The sequence below is a fragment of the Podarcis liolepis genome, assembly GCF_965112155.1.
Source record: "Podarcis liolepis genome assembly, chromosome: 10".
In the NCBI taxonomy this organism is placed as follows: Eukaryota; Metazoa; Chordata; class Lepidosauria; order Squamata; family Lacertidae; genus Podarcis; species Podarcis liolepis.
The window spans coordinates 37,098,774-37,115,666 of NC_139562.1; the positions used below are offsets into that span (position 1 = coordinate 37,098,774).

The 16,893-nt window shown below is 40.4% G+C and overlaps 1 protein-coding gene and 1 long non-coding RNA gene across 4 annotated transcripts in view; one reads left to right on the forward strand and one right to left on the reverse strand.

Annotated features, from left to right (window-relative positions):
• The window catches only part of LOC310687661, a 224,711-nt gene that overhangs the window by 142,241 nt on the left and 65,577 nt on the right, over nucleotides 1-16,893 (reverse strand). The window lies entirely within an intron of this gene.
• DCN (decorin) overlaps nucleotides 7,660-16,893 on the forward strand; it is a 31,040-nt gene continuing 21,806 nt past the window's right edge. For 2 of the 3 annotated variants that reach the window (XR_014516508.1, XR_014516509.1), the window contains exons 1-2: nucleotides 7,669-8,165; nucleotides 13,828-14,068. Coding sequence is in view for 1 of the 3 variants with exons in the window: in XM_083463029.1 (XP_083319155.1) it covers nucleotides 13,864-14,068 (205 nt within the window). In the remaining 2 variants the exon portion in view is untranslated. Of the gene's footprint in view, nucleotides 8,166-13,827; nucleotides 14,069-16,893 lie in introns of all 3 variants that reach the window. The other variant, XM_083463029.1, reaches the window with a different exon arrangement.

The window sequence follows — 16,893 nt, forward strand, 5'->3', positions numbered from 1 at the left end:
ACACAACATTATACAATTGGGAAGCGACCATAACAAAATTTGTATTACTGAATAATGGTTCTGTGCAGAATGATCCCCCCTTTACCTTCTTGACGTTAATAAAGTATGGATAAATGTACAAAATACTAAACACTATTATAATGATGTAACAAGACTAATTTCTATTAAAAACTGGTACCAACCAGGGAAAGTATTTATAGCAGAACAGGAACATGCTAAGGGAAATTTTAAAGATGTGCAATGGTTTAAACCATGGAGTTTGCTGCATGATCCCACTAACTTGTAATCTACAAAATCTATTACAGGCCTCCCCCGTTTTACGTGGGGTTTACGTTCCGAGGCACTCCTCACGTTGATGAAATCACGTATAATTGAAATCCATTGAAAAAGCCTGAAAACACTCCATTCATCTCCTGCTCTGCCCCACTCTGCCCCACTTTATGTGCCACAACTGTCCAGAAACCTGTGAGAAATGCTCATTGACTTTGTTTACTGATTGTGTTCCCTTTATAGCAGATCACCTGAATACTACAAAAAAAGTTCCAACTTCCATAATGATTCTGTAACCCTACCCTTTGCATATCATTCACATGCTGATCCTAATTACTTCTATCAGTAAGGAGCAGACGGGCACCTTGAGAAAGGAGGTTGCTGCCACTTGGAGAGCCTGCGTAAGCTGCACATCCACACAAAACATATCAAACCTGCACCACTGTTACCCAACTAGTAAAGCACAGATGACCAGCCATATCATTTGCCATGTTTTGCAGTATTGGAAGGCCTTGGTGGGTTGCTTTACGTGGCTGGTTGGTTGCATGTGGTTTGGTAGGCTACGGATTGTGTGGATCTTCAGCACAAATTAAAATTAAAAATATATGGACAAAGGATAATCACATAACTGATTCAGACACACACAAAAATTGAAGCCCTAAAATAAATTTGTCTACTCTTTTGTGGTTGGGTTCAACAAGTCTATACATTTGGTAATTTCTATGGCTTTGTGGTTTGAAAGGTACATACTTGTGGATGTAGGTATGGCAGACATGAAAGTAATGTGGTGCAAAACAGACAACAGCCCTGTTCAAACACTGAAAATAATGTGTGTAAGAATTGAAAAATAATTTGCTTAACAGACATCGTTGCTATGAAGGTCTTTGCTAGAACTGTGTTGCAGGATTACATCAACTGTAATGTTGTTTTTATTTACAGGAAGACAGTACTAGGAAATCTTGCAAAACTCAAGTCTGGATTTTTATTTTTATTTATTCCATCCTTGTGGATTTCAAAAAGCCCTTCAGTAGAATCAGCTGGAAGGGTTTCTGGAAATGACTGATCATAGCTGGGTCTATCCCAATACTTTTCTTACTTTGATGGTCAAGCTCAAGGCAGATGGTGAAATGTCCAGCTCTCTGCTGTCAATACATGCCATCTCCCCCACCCACCCCCAATGCTATTCAGGATCTTGCTTCTCTGTTTGTTTACGCCTCCAGAGATTTTGATCAAGACATTTATGTTTACCTCAAAACAGATAGCAAATTGTTCAGTCTTCATTATCAACAGTCCGTAGAAATAGCTTTGAAGAAATGTTTGTTTGCCAATCATTTCACTCTTGATGTCTGTACAGAAAATTGCTTCCAGATCATTTATTTTCAGATGCTTGTAAGACAGCTGACCTTATTGCAAATCTGAAGTAGGTAGATATGAGAGGCAAAGTTTCCATTGAAACCGGGATGGGGAACTTGTGGCCCTCCAGACATCGCTGGACTACAATTGCCACCACCCCTGACTATTAACCATGCTGGCTAGGGTTGGTGAAGGTTGCTGTACAACAATGTCTGGAGGGTCACATATTCCCTACTATCTTGCCTTAAAATATCATGCTCCACAGATGGAACCTGTGGAACCAGTTCACATAATGTACTCCTAGACAGTGATGAGCAAAGCTCACTAGAAACAAAGATCCCTATTGCAAGCCTCAGGCTGGCAAAGGGTATGGGATTAACACATTGCAGAACGAGATGAAATTGTCAGGTTCAGTAAGTCATATATACACCTGCCAAACCCAGGAGCTCCTGAATCAAATCTGGAGGCTAAAAGACCACCTTATGTTAAAACAAAAAGTTAAGGAAAGATTTGTGATGGATATACCTAGCTGACGGACAAGGAATGAAAGAAGTTCAGATCATCTACTCATAGGCCATTGTAGCTCATGTGAGAGTCCCAAACTACCAATGGATTCATTTGGAAATTAGATAATGGTGAGCAGTAACAAGAAGCATTCCAATTGTTAAAGAGTGTAGGATAAAGGAGGGATGGAGAATCTCTGTTGTTGGACTACTACAACAACAACCATAATTCCTGGCCATTGATCTTGCTGCCTGGGGCTCATGGGATTTGGAGTCCAAAACAACCAGAGGACGATGTGTAACCCATCCCTGGGAAGTTTCTGTACCCACCTATCTTGTGGTTTTAAAAGGCTTTTGTATAGGAAAGTAGCCACCACGAGGAGAATGTTTTAAATTGCTCCCTGTTGCATCACCTTCCACATGACAGAACATTTGCTTGCAGTCACTTACATGAAAGATGGAGGGATCTTCTACTACAAAGCTCCCATTCTACCCAAAAAGATTTATACAGTGTGGATAATATAATTTAATCTGCACGAGAAGCTGATGCTTGGAACATTTTGAAGGATTTCATACCAATTTCCCCCTTAGAGCCTTGTCTCATATTCTGTTAAACAAATGCAGCAGCAATTTGGATTTAGTTGCAAGCTCCCTACAAGGTATAAGGTGAATCTAGAATGGGAAACTGTCACTGCCTCAGAAACAAACACCTGCTATTGAGCCGTTTCATAAAGTAGCTATGGAACTGAAGTGTGAGTGTGTGTGTGTGTGTGTGTGTGTGTGATGAGATGAGCAGATGGAGAAGAGATGAGATTTAAGAATCACTGAGCCACATCACTAGGTGTTTCACAGAGTTTCGCATTTGCACTAGGGCTACAGAATGTATCCCAGCCTTCTCTAAGCAACAGGCTTGACCTCTACTCCAGTCTTCCTCTATTATCCCATTCAGCCACCAATATAAACTAACAATAGAGTTTCATTTAAGATTAATAGAGCCAAAATTGAACAGAAGAGAGTTTTCTGAGCATTTTTGCTTTCACTCTCATCCAAACTGAGATTCCACTTCTCCCCAGAAAATTATCTGGCAAAATGCTCCCCACCCTAATATTGCCACCCAGAAATAACATGAAGACTGGAGAGGTGATTTTTTGCTCATTCCTAATCTAAAGATGGACAAAGAGGGAACTCGGAAGTTATCCACTACAGATTCTGGAATTATCTCAGTGCCACCACCAAGAAGGCCTTGAGTCTCATGCTGATCCCATGTATGGACAGGACAAATAACAAGACCTCTGAGACTAATCTTAAAATCAGGTTCCTATGGAAGCAGGGAGTTTATGAGGTTTAGAAGATGTCTGGTGGACAGAACTCCAATTGGGAAACCCCCATCAATGGCTTATCTCTTTCCACACATCAAAATCTGGTATTTATTGTCCGTCAGGTAACATTAAAAAAAAATCTCTTTGCTCACAACCAGGTGGGAAAAACAGGAGTTAGCAAAATCCACTTTTTTATAGTGGAGGCAGAATTCTTATAGGAGAAAATTCTTACATCAAACAAGCCCACACAAGTCTTAAACTAAACTAATATGTCCCCAAGCTATACGAATCAAAGTTGTGCAAAGCTTTGTCATAAAGCAATAACACAATTCTATTTTTCCTTGATGAAATAAAATACATTCTTAGAACAAAGTTAGACCTGAAATACAAACCAAATCAGTTTAACTATCCTCAGTGCTTTAATTATAAACACAAGTACATTTTGTGGTCTCATTTTTGAGTAAGAGCTTTTCAGATGTAATTTCACAGGAGAAGCTATAAAAAAGTTTCCAGACAGACTAAACCTTCCCTTTGAGGTCCAAATAATATTTCAGCCAATGTAGAACCTTTCTGCTGTCTCCAGTATTTTTAATGGAAACATTTTGTGCATGTTTTATTGTGTTAACATCAGTAACTTTACTTTCTCAATTTGAAACATTCTTAAGATGCTTCCTGAGGACTTTGAAAGGACTGCAGGAGAAAAATACTACTTGCTTTAGTTAAGACCTGTGAAACAAAATGGAGTGATAACAATTAGTAAAAAGCAACAATGCCTCTCTGTCCTCCCAGCTTCTATTTCATATGGCACATGCACCATTATGAGGCATCTCTTCACTTGCTATAGAAATCACAATGGGCCATGGAGGGAGGAGTAGTTTAAGATAAACAACACAATTTTTAAAAAAAGATTATCCTCAGTGCTTTTTTTTTCCTTTAAAAATGTTTAGGGGTACTCTCATTTTCCTACTCATATTGAAATATTGCCCCTCAATGAGGCCAAACTTAGATTCACAAAATGTATAGAGGTATGCGCACTCCTGCATTCACCCAGAGAAAAAGCATTGATTATCCCCCACTTCCCCCCAAGGAATTCAGAACAGGAGCGAGTGGCACTGTGGTCTAAACCACTGAGCCTCTGGGGCTTGCTGACTGGAGGGTTGGCGGTTAGAATCCACACAACGGAGTGAGCTCCCATTGCTCTGTCCCAGCTTCTGACAACCTAGCAGTTCGAAAGCACACTAGTGCAAGTAGCTAAACAGGTACTGTTGCAGCTGGAAGGTAAATGTTGTTTCTGTGCACTCTTGCTCTTGTCACGGTGTCCCGTTGCATCAGAAGCGGTTTAGTCATGCTGGCCACATGACCCAGAAAGCTGTTTGCAGAGAAACGCTGGCCTGAAGCAAGATGAGCGCCGAACCCCACAGTCAAGTTTGACTGTTTTTAACCATCCAGGGGTCCTTTACCCTTTACCATTATATGATCACCCTTTTAAATCATCACACGCACTCTATTAGGTGGGTTAGGAGGAGAGATGACTGGTCTCTATAGCCTCCCTGCAAGCTTTGAACTGAGCGGTGCTCTGATATTGGGTCTCCCTGGTCTATCTATGTCCAATACTTTAGCCACTTTATCACAATGCAAGCACAAACTGATATTGCAAATATATATATAAATATATTTGGAGAATGAACTCGGGCCATGTCCATTTGTCCATCAAACAAGGGCTCCCACTTACCTTCATCCCTCCACTCTATGCATTTATTCTTACTCCTACAACCCTACTCAGACATCTTTCTCTCCCCCCCACAATCCTGCTTGTAACCCCCTGAAATCAGGCATGAGTCTCCAAATAAACACAGTAAAAAAATAAAAATAAAATAAAAGGCAACCCAAGAAGCACAAATGCTTAAAGAAAACCCTACAATATAAGGGTTCAAAAACACACACTTTTCAAAAAATATGTTTCCCATAGCTTCAAATCTTAGTTGTTTTATTCACTGACAGTTCAAAAAATACATGGAAGAGAAGGTAGATCAAACAACAGTAACTCAAGTAAAAAATTATCAGAATTCCCCCCCCCTGAGAATTTCCTTTGGGGGGCTTTCTCCAAAAGAGTTGGAAAATTCCAGGAACTCTGACAAATATTCCCAGCTTCACCACACACATATAGGATGGTCAGTTTAAATGAAACTGTGGATTCTAATGTATTGTTGTGAGATGGGGGTGGTTGAGGAGGCCATATGTGTTTCTTCTAACTCCTGGATCCAACAAGGATTCAACAGCTTCTTGGTAATGGCCCACTAAATATGGGTCATTAAGGTAACAAAGGAAGTGTCCCTGTGCCAGACAGAAAATGGTTGGGCCCCCTTCCTTTAGCTGCCTGTTTGTTAGAAGGACAAAAGCCAAAGTTGAGGTGTTTGAGATGTAGAAGCAAGAAGTAGGCTGGGCAGCTGAGAATTAGAGCCATGCCTGATTTCTGCTGGGATCCAAGGCTGTGGCTATGAAAGAAGCAAGATTTTATTAGGGTGTTAATGCTATGAGCCCCTCCATCATAGGCAACTATTGAATACTTCTTTATTAACCATCACTGACAGTGGTGCTCTACTTACTAGCGGGAAGGCTAGGGAGTCAATGTCCCAGTTCAGGCACACTGAAAGTGCTCCAAGTAGGAGGCAGGAAGGATATGTGTTCAAACTCCATTCTTTCCTGGGGAAAGGCCCCATTAAATAGAGAATAACTTGCACATGTAACATAGAAAGTTCAGTTATTTGTGCAAGAATTTTGCTGGAAGATGTTAAAAGAGAACCTAAAGGAAAAGTGACAATTGAGGAGGTTCAGAACTGACCCACTGCCTGACCTCCTGTCAATCAAAAGTCTTGCTTCAAACATTTCCGAGCACCAGACATAGCAAGTGACCTGGATTTGAATACCTGAAATTGCTAAGAAGCCATCGCAATGTCAGTGAACCTAAGAGTGGCTCATCTGAATAGGATTAGTTTCTGCTAGACGGTTGAAATGTATAAGGGCAAAAGCAATCATGTACACCACAATGTCTCATCTGAAAGAATTGCCAACTATTGTTCTCAGTGGGTAGCACAAAGGGACTATCAGCTCCCTGGAATGCCTAAATTGACTCAGCTTTGTTAAAAAGATGGATAAGTAATCCTCATAGCACTTCTAAAATATTACTTTAAGTAGCATGCCTTATTTAAAACAACGCCCTTGATTTGAACCCTATACTGCAATCAAGTCGTGCTAAATGTGACTTGTTCTTAAATCCTACTTTTGGTAGGAAGGAATGAGAACAAACTTAATGACTTTTAGGTCTCTGGTGTTCAATCAGGAATACAAAGCAAGTAAGATTTAAAAGTCTCTTACGAGTCTAATAACTTATCTCTCTCCTAAAAAGCCTTTAACTGACACTGCACTTGCACCTGGTTGCAGCCTGAGGGGAGGGAGAAAGTTACAAGTTTAAACATGGCAACTCAAACCCACATATTTTAAGCAAAAAAGGTAAGAACAGAAGGAAGCTCCATGTGTTCATTTGGCATTTGTATCCCAGTCTGATGCAAGTTTGTTTAGAAGTAACTCACACTGGGTTTAATGGGCCTGACTCCAAGGTATACATGGGATTATAGGCTGCTCTAACCACCAGTTACTGTAGGTGACGTCACTAGAGCATATATGTATAACTCCTGTACAGTTTGAGAAGCCACATTGCAACATCTGTACAAAATGTTTCATGTAACAGTTGCGATCCTGGATCACAAAACAAGTAAAAATGTATTATTAAAAATCTCCCATTTGTATTTTTTATTTCTGTTCTGCACTTTTAAAATTGTCAGTATGATACATTTCTGTGTCATACAGAAAAGGTTGCAATCTTATACACATTTACCTGAAAGCAAGCCTCATTTTACACATTGGGGCTTGCATCTGAATAGACATATACTGGATTGCACCGTGCATTAGTATCTTAATAAAGATACAGACTGCAAGTTCCAGTCCTACTTGTTTTTTAAAAGTACAAAATCATGGGATTATGTATGCACAGCGAAGGCATGTCTGCTTGCTTACTTTATTCCTATTGTAAACCAAAAGGTACCTGCAGAAATATTTGACTTAAGGCTAACTCATTTATTTTCTCCTGTAAATCTGTGTGGTTTTGTTTTTTTTACTAACTTTGAGAGATTACTTTCCTTCCACTTCCTTGGGTTTCATACACTACTGTAAACCAGAAGCCTCTCTCGCTCTCTCTAGACATTTTTCTTCCACGAAAGAAAATGATCGCTCAAAGTTAGAAAGCCATCTAACTAAATATGTGATTTTTAAAGAAAATGACGGAAATAAGAAAAAAAATGGCATCAAGCAAAGCATTCTGTGCTGATCTGTAAAAGCACTTAGGATCCTGAACACATGAAAAAGAAATAAGGGGAAAAAGGGGGCTGATAAAGTTTCTGGCTACAATACAGGAGACATATCATTACCATATGATCTACTGTGGGTGTCAGCTTGGATTCTGTTCATTGAGGGAAACCTTACTTTTTTAACTGTGCTATGGAATAGAAGACGCAGGAGGGTTTTCCACCAAGTGACAGACAACTGAGCAGCAATCTACCCCTCCTCCTTTCCACACCTGCACCTTCTTCTGCCTGGCTTGAATATTTCAGTTTAATTGCATCTCAGCTCTGAGGGCGCCTTTTGCAAATCCCTGGATTAAAAGGTATGGCTTTCAATAATTATCCTGAACTCTGCTCCAGTACAGTAAAACTTCTGTAAAAGCTAGGAGAAACAGGGAGCCTGAAAGAAGTGGCTTTAAAAGAGATGTTTAGTACTGTTATATCTGCATTATTTGGGAGCATTCTAGAGAACTGTGGACGTTTCCTAGCATTCTTTTACATTTGGGGCCGTTTCTTTGTATTTTTGTAAGGATTTGTATGTTCCAAGTTTTCCAGCTGTGCATTTTCTTGCTCTAATGCAAAGTTTGAAGTATATGATGTTGTAGGAGGAAAACAGAAACTTCATGTTTTGTAGTTTGAAAACCAGAAGGTATTTGTTTTAAGTTAAAGGGGTGGTGGAGGAATGTTTTGCCCAGAGTAGCAGACATCTTTCTAAACACTGCAGAGTGGTATATTGCATATGTAAACAGCGATTGCATATTTAAGACAAGAAGTTTCTTGACTGGAAAAACTAAAGATAAACAAGCAGGCATTCCATACAGTTTTAAAATGGAAATAAACATGCTTTCAAAATTTTGAATGTGCCCTGTAGCATGTTCTTTACCTCATCTGTTCTAAGAAAAGTATTTGCTATGAAAAGAAATGCAGTATATTAGTTGTTGAAGTAGATAAAACTGAGATAGAGCTGTAGTTCTCTTTTTTTATTCTCTCCATTTTCTAAATGGTATAGACATCTTTTTATTCTGCAAACTAGTTACGCCAAACATTCAGTCGTAGGACTCTGGATCAACTGATTTATGGATCAGGCTGTGTAAGATTTAAACTCCTAGAAAGAAATACCACAGCATAATTCAGTATAGAATTAAATCACCCCACCCATCCCCACCTTCAATATAATATATATGTATCATCTCACAATCCTTCTCCCCATATGGTTTGTTTATTTTGTTGTTTGTCTGTATATCTTTTTTCTGGCTATTCTGGGGTTTTTATTTACATGCCTTTTACAATTGTCTGTTAGTTGATCCGATAAAAGAATCACTATAACCTCAAGCCTTATTTGCTGTTCTCAGAAATAACTGATTGAACTAATACATGGCACAATTCTATGCATGCTTACTCAAAAGTAAGTCTCACAAGGTTCAATGGGGCTTTCTCTCTGCAGCTACAGAATAGTTGTGGAAGGAATACTCCAGCAATTACTGAAGGATAAGGCCCATCGTTAGTTGGAAGAAACAGAGTTTTTTCATTTATTTTAGGCTGCTATGTTCATCAGATTTATTTAAGTTCCTTTGAAGTTCCTTTGAACTTCAGTTCCTTTGAGATCTTTCAGAATATCATTGTTAATCAGGGGTTTTTAAAAATGCCTTTTACATTATGTGGGTCATCATTTGTGACATAAGTGACATAAGCAAAGGATGTGCCTCTTTTGTAAATCATCTTTCAACAATGACTTACATGGAATTACCATGAAATTCTTCATGTGCCAGTTATGCCCCTAAAGTGAGAATCCTAATGGCCGATAGGATCAATTGATTATTTTCCAAAAAATATTACAGGTTTCATAAACGAAACAAAACCCTTACAGACTTCATTCTAGACTCTAATTTAAGGCACAGAAATATTTTCAAAAAATCGTAACATTTTAGCAACAGGGGAATAAGAGCTCATATAAACCATCCTTTTGCCTGATTAACTGGGAGAAGAAATAAAATACCATTTATGTTATTTTATGTTTCACATTTGGATTTGCTGGAACATTTGTCCCTTATGATACTCCTCAGGATTAGATAATTAATCTATTAATCTGAAAACATGCCAAGGTCTTTTAACTTCAAGTAGAGTTAATAGACTTCGAGACCTGTGTGCCAGTGTGGTGCAGTATCATTCTAAAGTGTTGGGTTGAATCAGGGAGGCATGGGTCCACATTTTTGCTCACTGGGTGACTCTGAGCCAGTTAATATCTCTCAGCCTAACCTCCATCACAAGGCTATCATGAGAATAAAATATACTGGGGGTGGGGAGGGTATATATGATATGGAAACCAGAACTCCTTTGAGGAAGGTTAAGGTCAAAATAAAACCAAGTTCATTGCTTCATTGTGTTGTGCTTTAATTCACACGCACCTACATAGAAAAATAAAAATACCACCCAAATGACTTCAGTAGTAAAGTTCAGTACTAAAAATTCTGCTCCCATTCTCACTACGAAGAAATCTACAAACCTGCAACCATCTTACAGAACTTCTGCTACAGTAGCTTTGTCATCCTCATCCTCATAATGGCAAACTGAAAAGATTTTGTCCTGGTTCATGCTGGGAGAAAGAGCCTACAGTTAGCTATGATCTGTGGGGATGCACAGTGGAGTATCATTGCTGTTTGTTCTCCATTAAGTTGTAAGAGCCTTCCAATAGAGGCCTTATAACTTGGGGCATGGTGCCGTACTGGTAGGATTACCACCTTTGTTCTGGCAAAATACAGGACAGGATGGGGACAAGATTGATAGGTGAAGTCCCCCCACACCTGGTGCTGAAATGACTTCAGCACAATCCATTACATTGCAGCCTAACAGGACAACCCCTCTGGGATTTGTCACATGCACATGGATGTGTAAATACGCCTGTGCTTTGCTACCCAGAGCTTAAATTCATGACCTTTAACACACATACACTACTGTATGTAGGCTGGGGCAAAAAAATAAGCAAATGGGGTGGGCATATTCTGATGAGGAGTATGTTAAATTTCTGAAAGAGAGAGAAAATTTTAGGGGGTGGGGAGCAAGCCTTCTGGGGAGCTACTTCTCCTCCACCCTCCTCTCTCAAATATCATGCAGATAATTATGTTCAGAACTGGGGCTTCTAGTCTACACTGACCAAACCCACTCAGACCCTCTTGCTCCCTGAGAAACAAGGCCTGGCACTCCCAGGCTGCAGCCCTGTGGAAGACCGCCTCAACCCACCCTGGAGCTGAAGGGAATTGGAAGCAGCAACATGAAAGCCTTGCCCCATTGTTTGCTCATCCTTGGGGGCGGGATGAGAGAGGGAGCGATGAGAAAAAAAGAAAGGAAAGAAGCAAGAGGCGGTTTCTCCAGCCAAGCCAGCAATGCCTTCCCTGTAGGAACGGAGGCAGTCATTTGGAGAGGGTCCCCAACTTGGCCAAGAAAGAGCAAGAACAAGAGAGCAGGACAGACATGCAGGAAATACAGGACAAACGATGTCCTGTATTGAATCAACACAGGATGTTAAATTGTGCATTAAAACAGTGTTTCCCAACCTTTTTTGGGCAAAGGCACACTTGTTTCATGAAAAAAATCTCGAGGCACACCACCATGCCAGATGGGGAAAGGTCACTTTTTACTTATGTAAAAAAAAATAATAGTAACAGCATAGAAGGTAATGGTTAGGCTAGCATCCCTCTTCCAAATATGCTAGGTTTTTATTTGCAGGGACTGTTCTACATGGGAAAGCATTCAGCACTGTCATTCTCCCATCTGCCATCTGAATTGGTACTATTCTGGGTCAACTTACTCTGCTGCATGTGTAGATGAAAATGGCACCAAATGTGGGGGAGGGGGCAGAACAGGTTTCAGATACAGGATATTAAGCATACACGTACTTCAGATTGAACTGGTTGCTTGCTTTGCAAGTTTTCATTTCCCAAATGACTGCCTTGGCAAGCGCAATACCTACCAGGCTCAACGCCGGTCTCGCGCTGCCGCTTCCCGCGCTCTCAAGGACCCGGGAGGAGGAGGGCGTGAAGGGAATCCCGAAGGCGCGAAAACCTCGCGCATGCGCAGGCCTTCCGTCTGCGACAGCCCAGTAGGCCGGCCGAAGCGAGCGGCGATGGGATGTGGGAGCTCGCTCGCTCGCCGCCCCGCGTGTGCCTATGTGGGGCACGTTACAGCCCCGTGACGTCAGCGCCACGCAGGCAGCCAGGCAGGCAGACGGCGAGAGCCCCGCGCTGGGCGGCCTCTCCTCGCCGCCGCCACCCCGCCTCTCGCCGCCCGACTCGCCCGCCTCCCTCCCACGGCACAGCAGGCAACGTCTCGCGGCACACTAGTGTGCCGCGGAACACCAGTTGGGAAACACTGCATTAAAACATGGGGCAATCCTGTATTATACAGGATGAGTTGCAACCCTCCCTTACTGGGCTGATTTTCTATATTGACAATGCAGGCTGGGGGCTGTTTCCCTACAGCAGGGTTTTATGGTGTAAGCAATAATTATAAACAGCAAGCAAGTAGATGACATGGTTTCTTTCCATACCAATGCCACTCTGGCAGTGCTAGTGTGGGAAATAACTGTGTCATCAGTTCATCCTGTGTGGTTTCTTTTGACAGATGTTACTGGTATAGGATGGGATCCAGATATGAGGAAACAGCATTTGAGCCACAATGGTATGAGTGGTCATCGTAACATGAATTAGCCCTAAGGGTGCTGACAATAAGCAGCATACATTTGTGAGGCTATGTTGAGTTTAAAAATGTACTATAGAAAAACAAAACTTGTGGGGGGGGGGATTGCACACAACTACGAAACAGCAGAGATAGCCCAATCCTTTCTGTTATTGCATCTGAGTCAAGAAACAACAGCAGAGGAGCTTCAAGGTCCTGCCCTGCCTCTTCCTGTACCACCCCCCTTGAGATACCTGAAACTTCAGGTAAACGGCATCCAGCTGAATGTCAAAATTAGATGTAAGGTGTCTGGCTGTCATTTTTTTATCAGTTTTAGGGGCACCTGTAGTACTATGGCAGATGGTTTAAAATTGGACTATATTTTGATATACAGACAAGAAAGCCAAAAATAACAAACTTGAAATTCAACCTTTTCCCTTAAAATGCTTTACAGGATTTACTTTAAGCAACTAAAGGTTCCTTTCACATGATATTGCCAGCCTGGCAAGTTTTGGGCTTAAAAAAAAAAATCAACAACAGAATATTATCCCTCCCTTCCCAATACTATCATAAGTTTCGCAGTCTCAGGCTAACCATGACAATGGGAAAAAAACAATTCAGTCCATTTGCTATCTTGACTAAGAACTGGCAAATAATTCTTCCCTTAATTTTTGTGCAGAATCCTAACACAACTGTTTGTTACTAATAAATACAAGTCAAATCAAACTATCCAGACAGTTGTGCACAGAACTGACTCTGTGTTCCTCTGTGAATCTCTGTTTTATAAATACTTATTGGTTTTCTACATAAATTATATCTGGGTAATGCTTTATCGGGACGTGGGTGGCGCTGTGGGTTAAACCACAGAGCCTAGGACTTGCTGATCAGAAGGTTGACGGTTCGAATTCCAGCGACGGGGTGAACTCCCATTGCTCAGTCCCTGCTCCTGCCAACCTAGCAGTTCGAAAGCACATCAAAGTGCAAGTAGATAAATAGGTACCGCTCTGGCGGGGGGGTAAACGACATTTCCGTGTGCTGTTCTGGTTTGCCAGAAGCGGCTTAGTCATGCTGGCCACATGACCCGGAAGCTGTACACCGGCTCCCTCGGCCAATAAAGCGAGATGAGCGCCGCAACCCCAGAGTCGGTCACGACTGGACCTAATGGTCCGGGGTCCCTTTACCTTTACCATCGCATTTACACACTTCAGCACAACTCCACCAAAAACTGTTTCGATTATAATTATGTGAAAGATATGAGTATGAACACAATGCCACCAATTTACAAATCTTTGCTGCTTCTTTTTTGACTTCTAGATTCACAGCTGCCACCTTGAATAGATGAACTAAACCATGAAGGTAGCCGTTTTCTTCCTTCTACTCCTGCCACTTTGCTTGGCTAAGCCATTCCACCAAAAAGGCTTGTTTGATTTTATGCTTGAAGATGAAGCAGGTTCTGGAACTACAGATACTCCAGATACTTATCCTCCACTGCAAGGCCCAGTATGTCCATTCCGCTGCCAGTGCCACCTTCGAGTTGTGCAGTGCTCTGATTTAGGTGAGCAAAATGAAATATTGCTTCATAAAATGTTTGTTTATGCTGGCTCACAATGACAACTTAAGCTATTTTTGGGTATCAACACCAACATAGTTACTGAGTTCTCCTGTCACACTATAATTTTGCCATTGTTGTGATAGTATCTGTATGATAGTCTTGTCGAAAACAACAAGGAAAATAAGGAGAGAGAGTTCAGCTGAGAATAGGTCAGCTGAAAAACAGGGTCTTTGTGGTGGTAGACCATGAAAGAAATAGTGGTAGTCATTTGCTTTCCGTCCATTTTACGCTGCCTTTCATTCAAGACCACAGGCATTTCTCTTTAAGGAAATGCCAGTTTGTCAATGTTCTATCATAATAAGCCCGGAAGCTGTATGCCGGCTCCCTCGACCAGTAAAGCAAGATGAGAGCTACAACCCCAGAGTCGTCCGCGACTGGACCTAATGGTCAGGGGTCCCTTTACCTTTTTTTAAATATGGTTGGGTGACACAGACCTATATTACAAATCCAGGTAAATCTAAATTCTGAGTACCAAACTCTGCTACTCATAATTTCTTGAGGAAATTATGATTCGCTCTATTTCCTAATCAATAGGTTACACGGGCCACATAAAACTGGTTGTTACAAGTTTTAACTTGGAAATATGAGCATGTGGACTCTAACATTTTCTAACATTGGCTTTAATTTGGGACTAACAGTAATGCTTTTAATTATTCTAATTTGATTAAAATATAACTATTTTAGTCTTCATTGACAAATACAAATATACATGTTTGTGTACTGGATGCTTTCCAGACATGAAGAGGAAGCAAAGCAATGGGCAAAGGTCAAACATCTAGGCAAGGAAGTAGATCCCAAGTAAAGGAAACAAAACCCCATAAAACTTAGAAATTGTGGGAAAAGTTAAGGATCAAAAGAGCAAAAGTTTTTTTGTTTCTTTTTTTAAGTTTCTATGATGACTGTTTTTCCTGTTGAGTTGACAATTTTATTTCTCTGTCTGGGGTTTTTGGTGAATTCTTTCTAGGAAGTTAATTATCCTATCACTTCCTTATATGAAAATGCATGCCTCTACAATCATATAGTCAACCTGTATCTTCTAAATAAACAACATTGTGCCTGAACTAGAGCTTTGGGTATGCTTTGAATTTTCAGTCGGGCCTGTTAAAAATTCAGCGCAGTTTTAAGTACTGTAAGTGGAGATGTCAATGACATTGTCATAAATAATGGAGGGGATGTGTACTGCAGCAATGAACAGCTACCATTTATTTATATGAGAGAAACACAATTCTGAGACAATTACTGGAACAGGACAGATTTCTGTTTTGATCAGTTGTCTTCTAAATTGAAACCAGAACTCAAAAGGAGTCAATGAACACCAAACTTATTCCATCTGCATAGTCCTTCACATTCTTCTGAAGAGATCTGCTGACGGCCTTGATGCTATGAAGCTACTGGATGTTGTTGGGTTTTTTGGAAGAGATATATTTATGATGCTTTTTGTAATATTTGGCTGGTTGGGAGAGGCAAACAGCAAAGCTCCTGCCTACATATGATTCCCAGAGTTACACAGAACCCAAGATATTTTTAGTCTTCAATAAAGGGGCAAACAAGATATTACTTTAATAGTGTGATTGCCAATTATGCTTGGTTGTTGTTGTTATTTAAATATTAAGCTATGTGATTTTCATTAGGATTGCAGCTGAGGACGGAAGGTTAAAACTGGCCTCCCCTAATTTCCGTAACCCTTATGAAAAATCACACCACTTTCACAACTATCAATTTAAAAAATATGGTTGCTAATTATGCTATTAAAGTAATGTCTGGTTAGGCTCCAATTCTGTGCTCCAGTTAGAAACTGCTTCTATTATGACACACATATAACCATTCAACAACCACTTCCCCTCAGCTGGAGTAGAGGTCACCTTCTCAAAGCTGAGATCTCCCAAATATTAGCTCCCATTTAGAAAAACATTCCCCATCAATCCTGTGCCATTAGAAATCTGTTTAGCAAAAGAGATGACTGGCTAATCACAACTTGAATCATACAGTTCTCAAAAAATTGACAAATATTGTCATTTCTAGCTTTCAGTAGGCCAGTAAAATCAAAATTTAATTTCCTTGACTTACAGGTAAAGAATATCCATTACTACGGACTGATTGTGTATGTCCAAAACAAGTTTAATGAAACAAACATTTTGGACATTGTTCGTAAATCTCAAAACCAACCCATTAATGATGGAAATAGTTCAGATTGAGCTATGTCCACTGATAAATGGTGCCATTTTGAGGGTTTTAATCACAGTCCATTTCATGAATATACTTCATATATGTATGGCGTATCTCACTCACATCCCAAATTGTTGCTAGATTCTAAATTACGGTACTAACGTGTCCGAATAGGGACTTCATTTTCTATAGCTTTTCACACCAGACAAACTATTGCTTTGCTCTAGCTGTTGGAGCCTCAGAATGCTGGCTGAATTAATTCTGTTATGCTGTAAGAATTCAAGTTGACTGTTATCCAGACTTCATCCTCCCTAGTGTGCAAGGGTGGAACAAGATAACATTACTATATCCCATCAACAAGCTTTTTACAACATATTATTTATGCTAAAATTCCCTCTGGACTGAATGATCAAATATGAAAATATTCTTGGATGGTTTGCTTAGCTGAGTTGAGAGCCTGTTTAAATATCTACTTAAATGCCCAGCAATTTGGGTGGGTAATTACTTTTCCTGATTGATTCTCTTCTCTCCACCCATGCGTTACTGAATGTTATTGCAAACAACATTCCAGCCTCTTAAGACTCAGGGGGCAGATGTTGCTG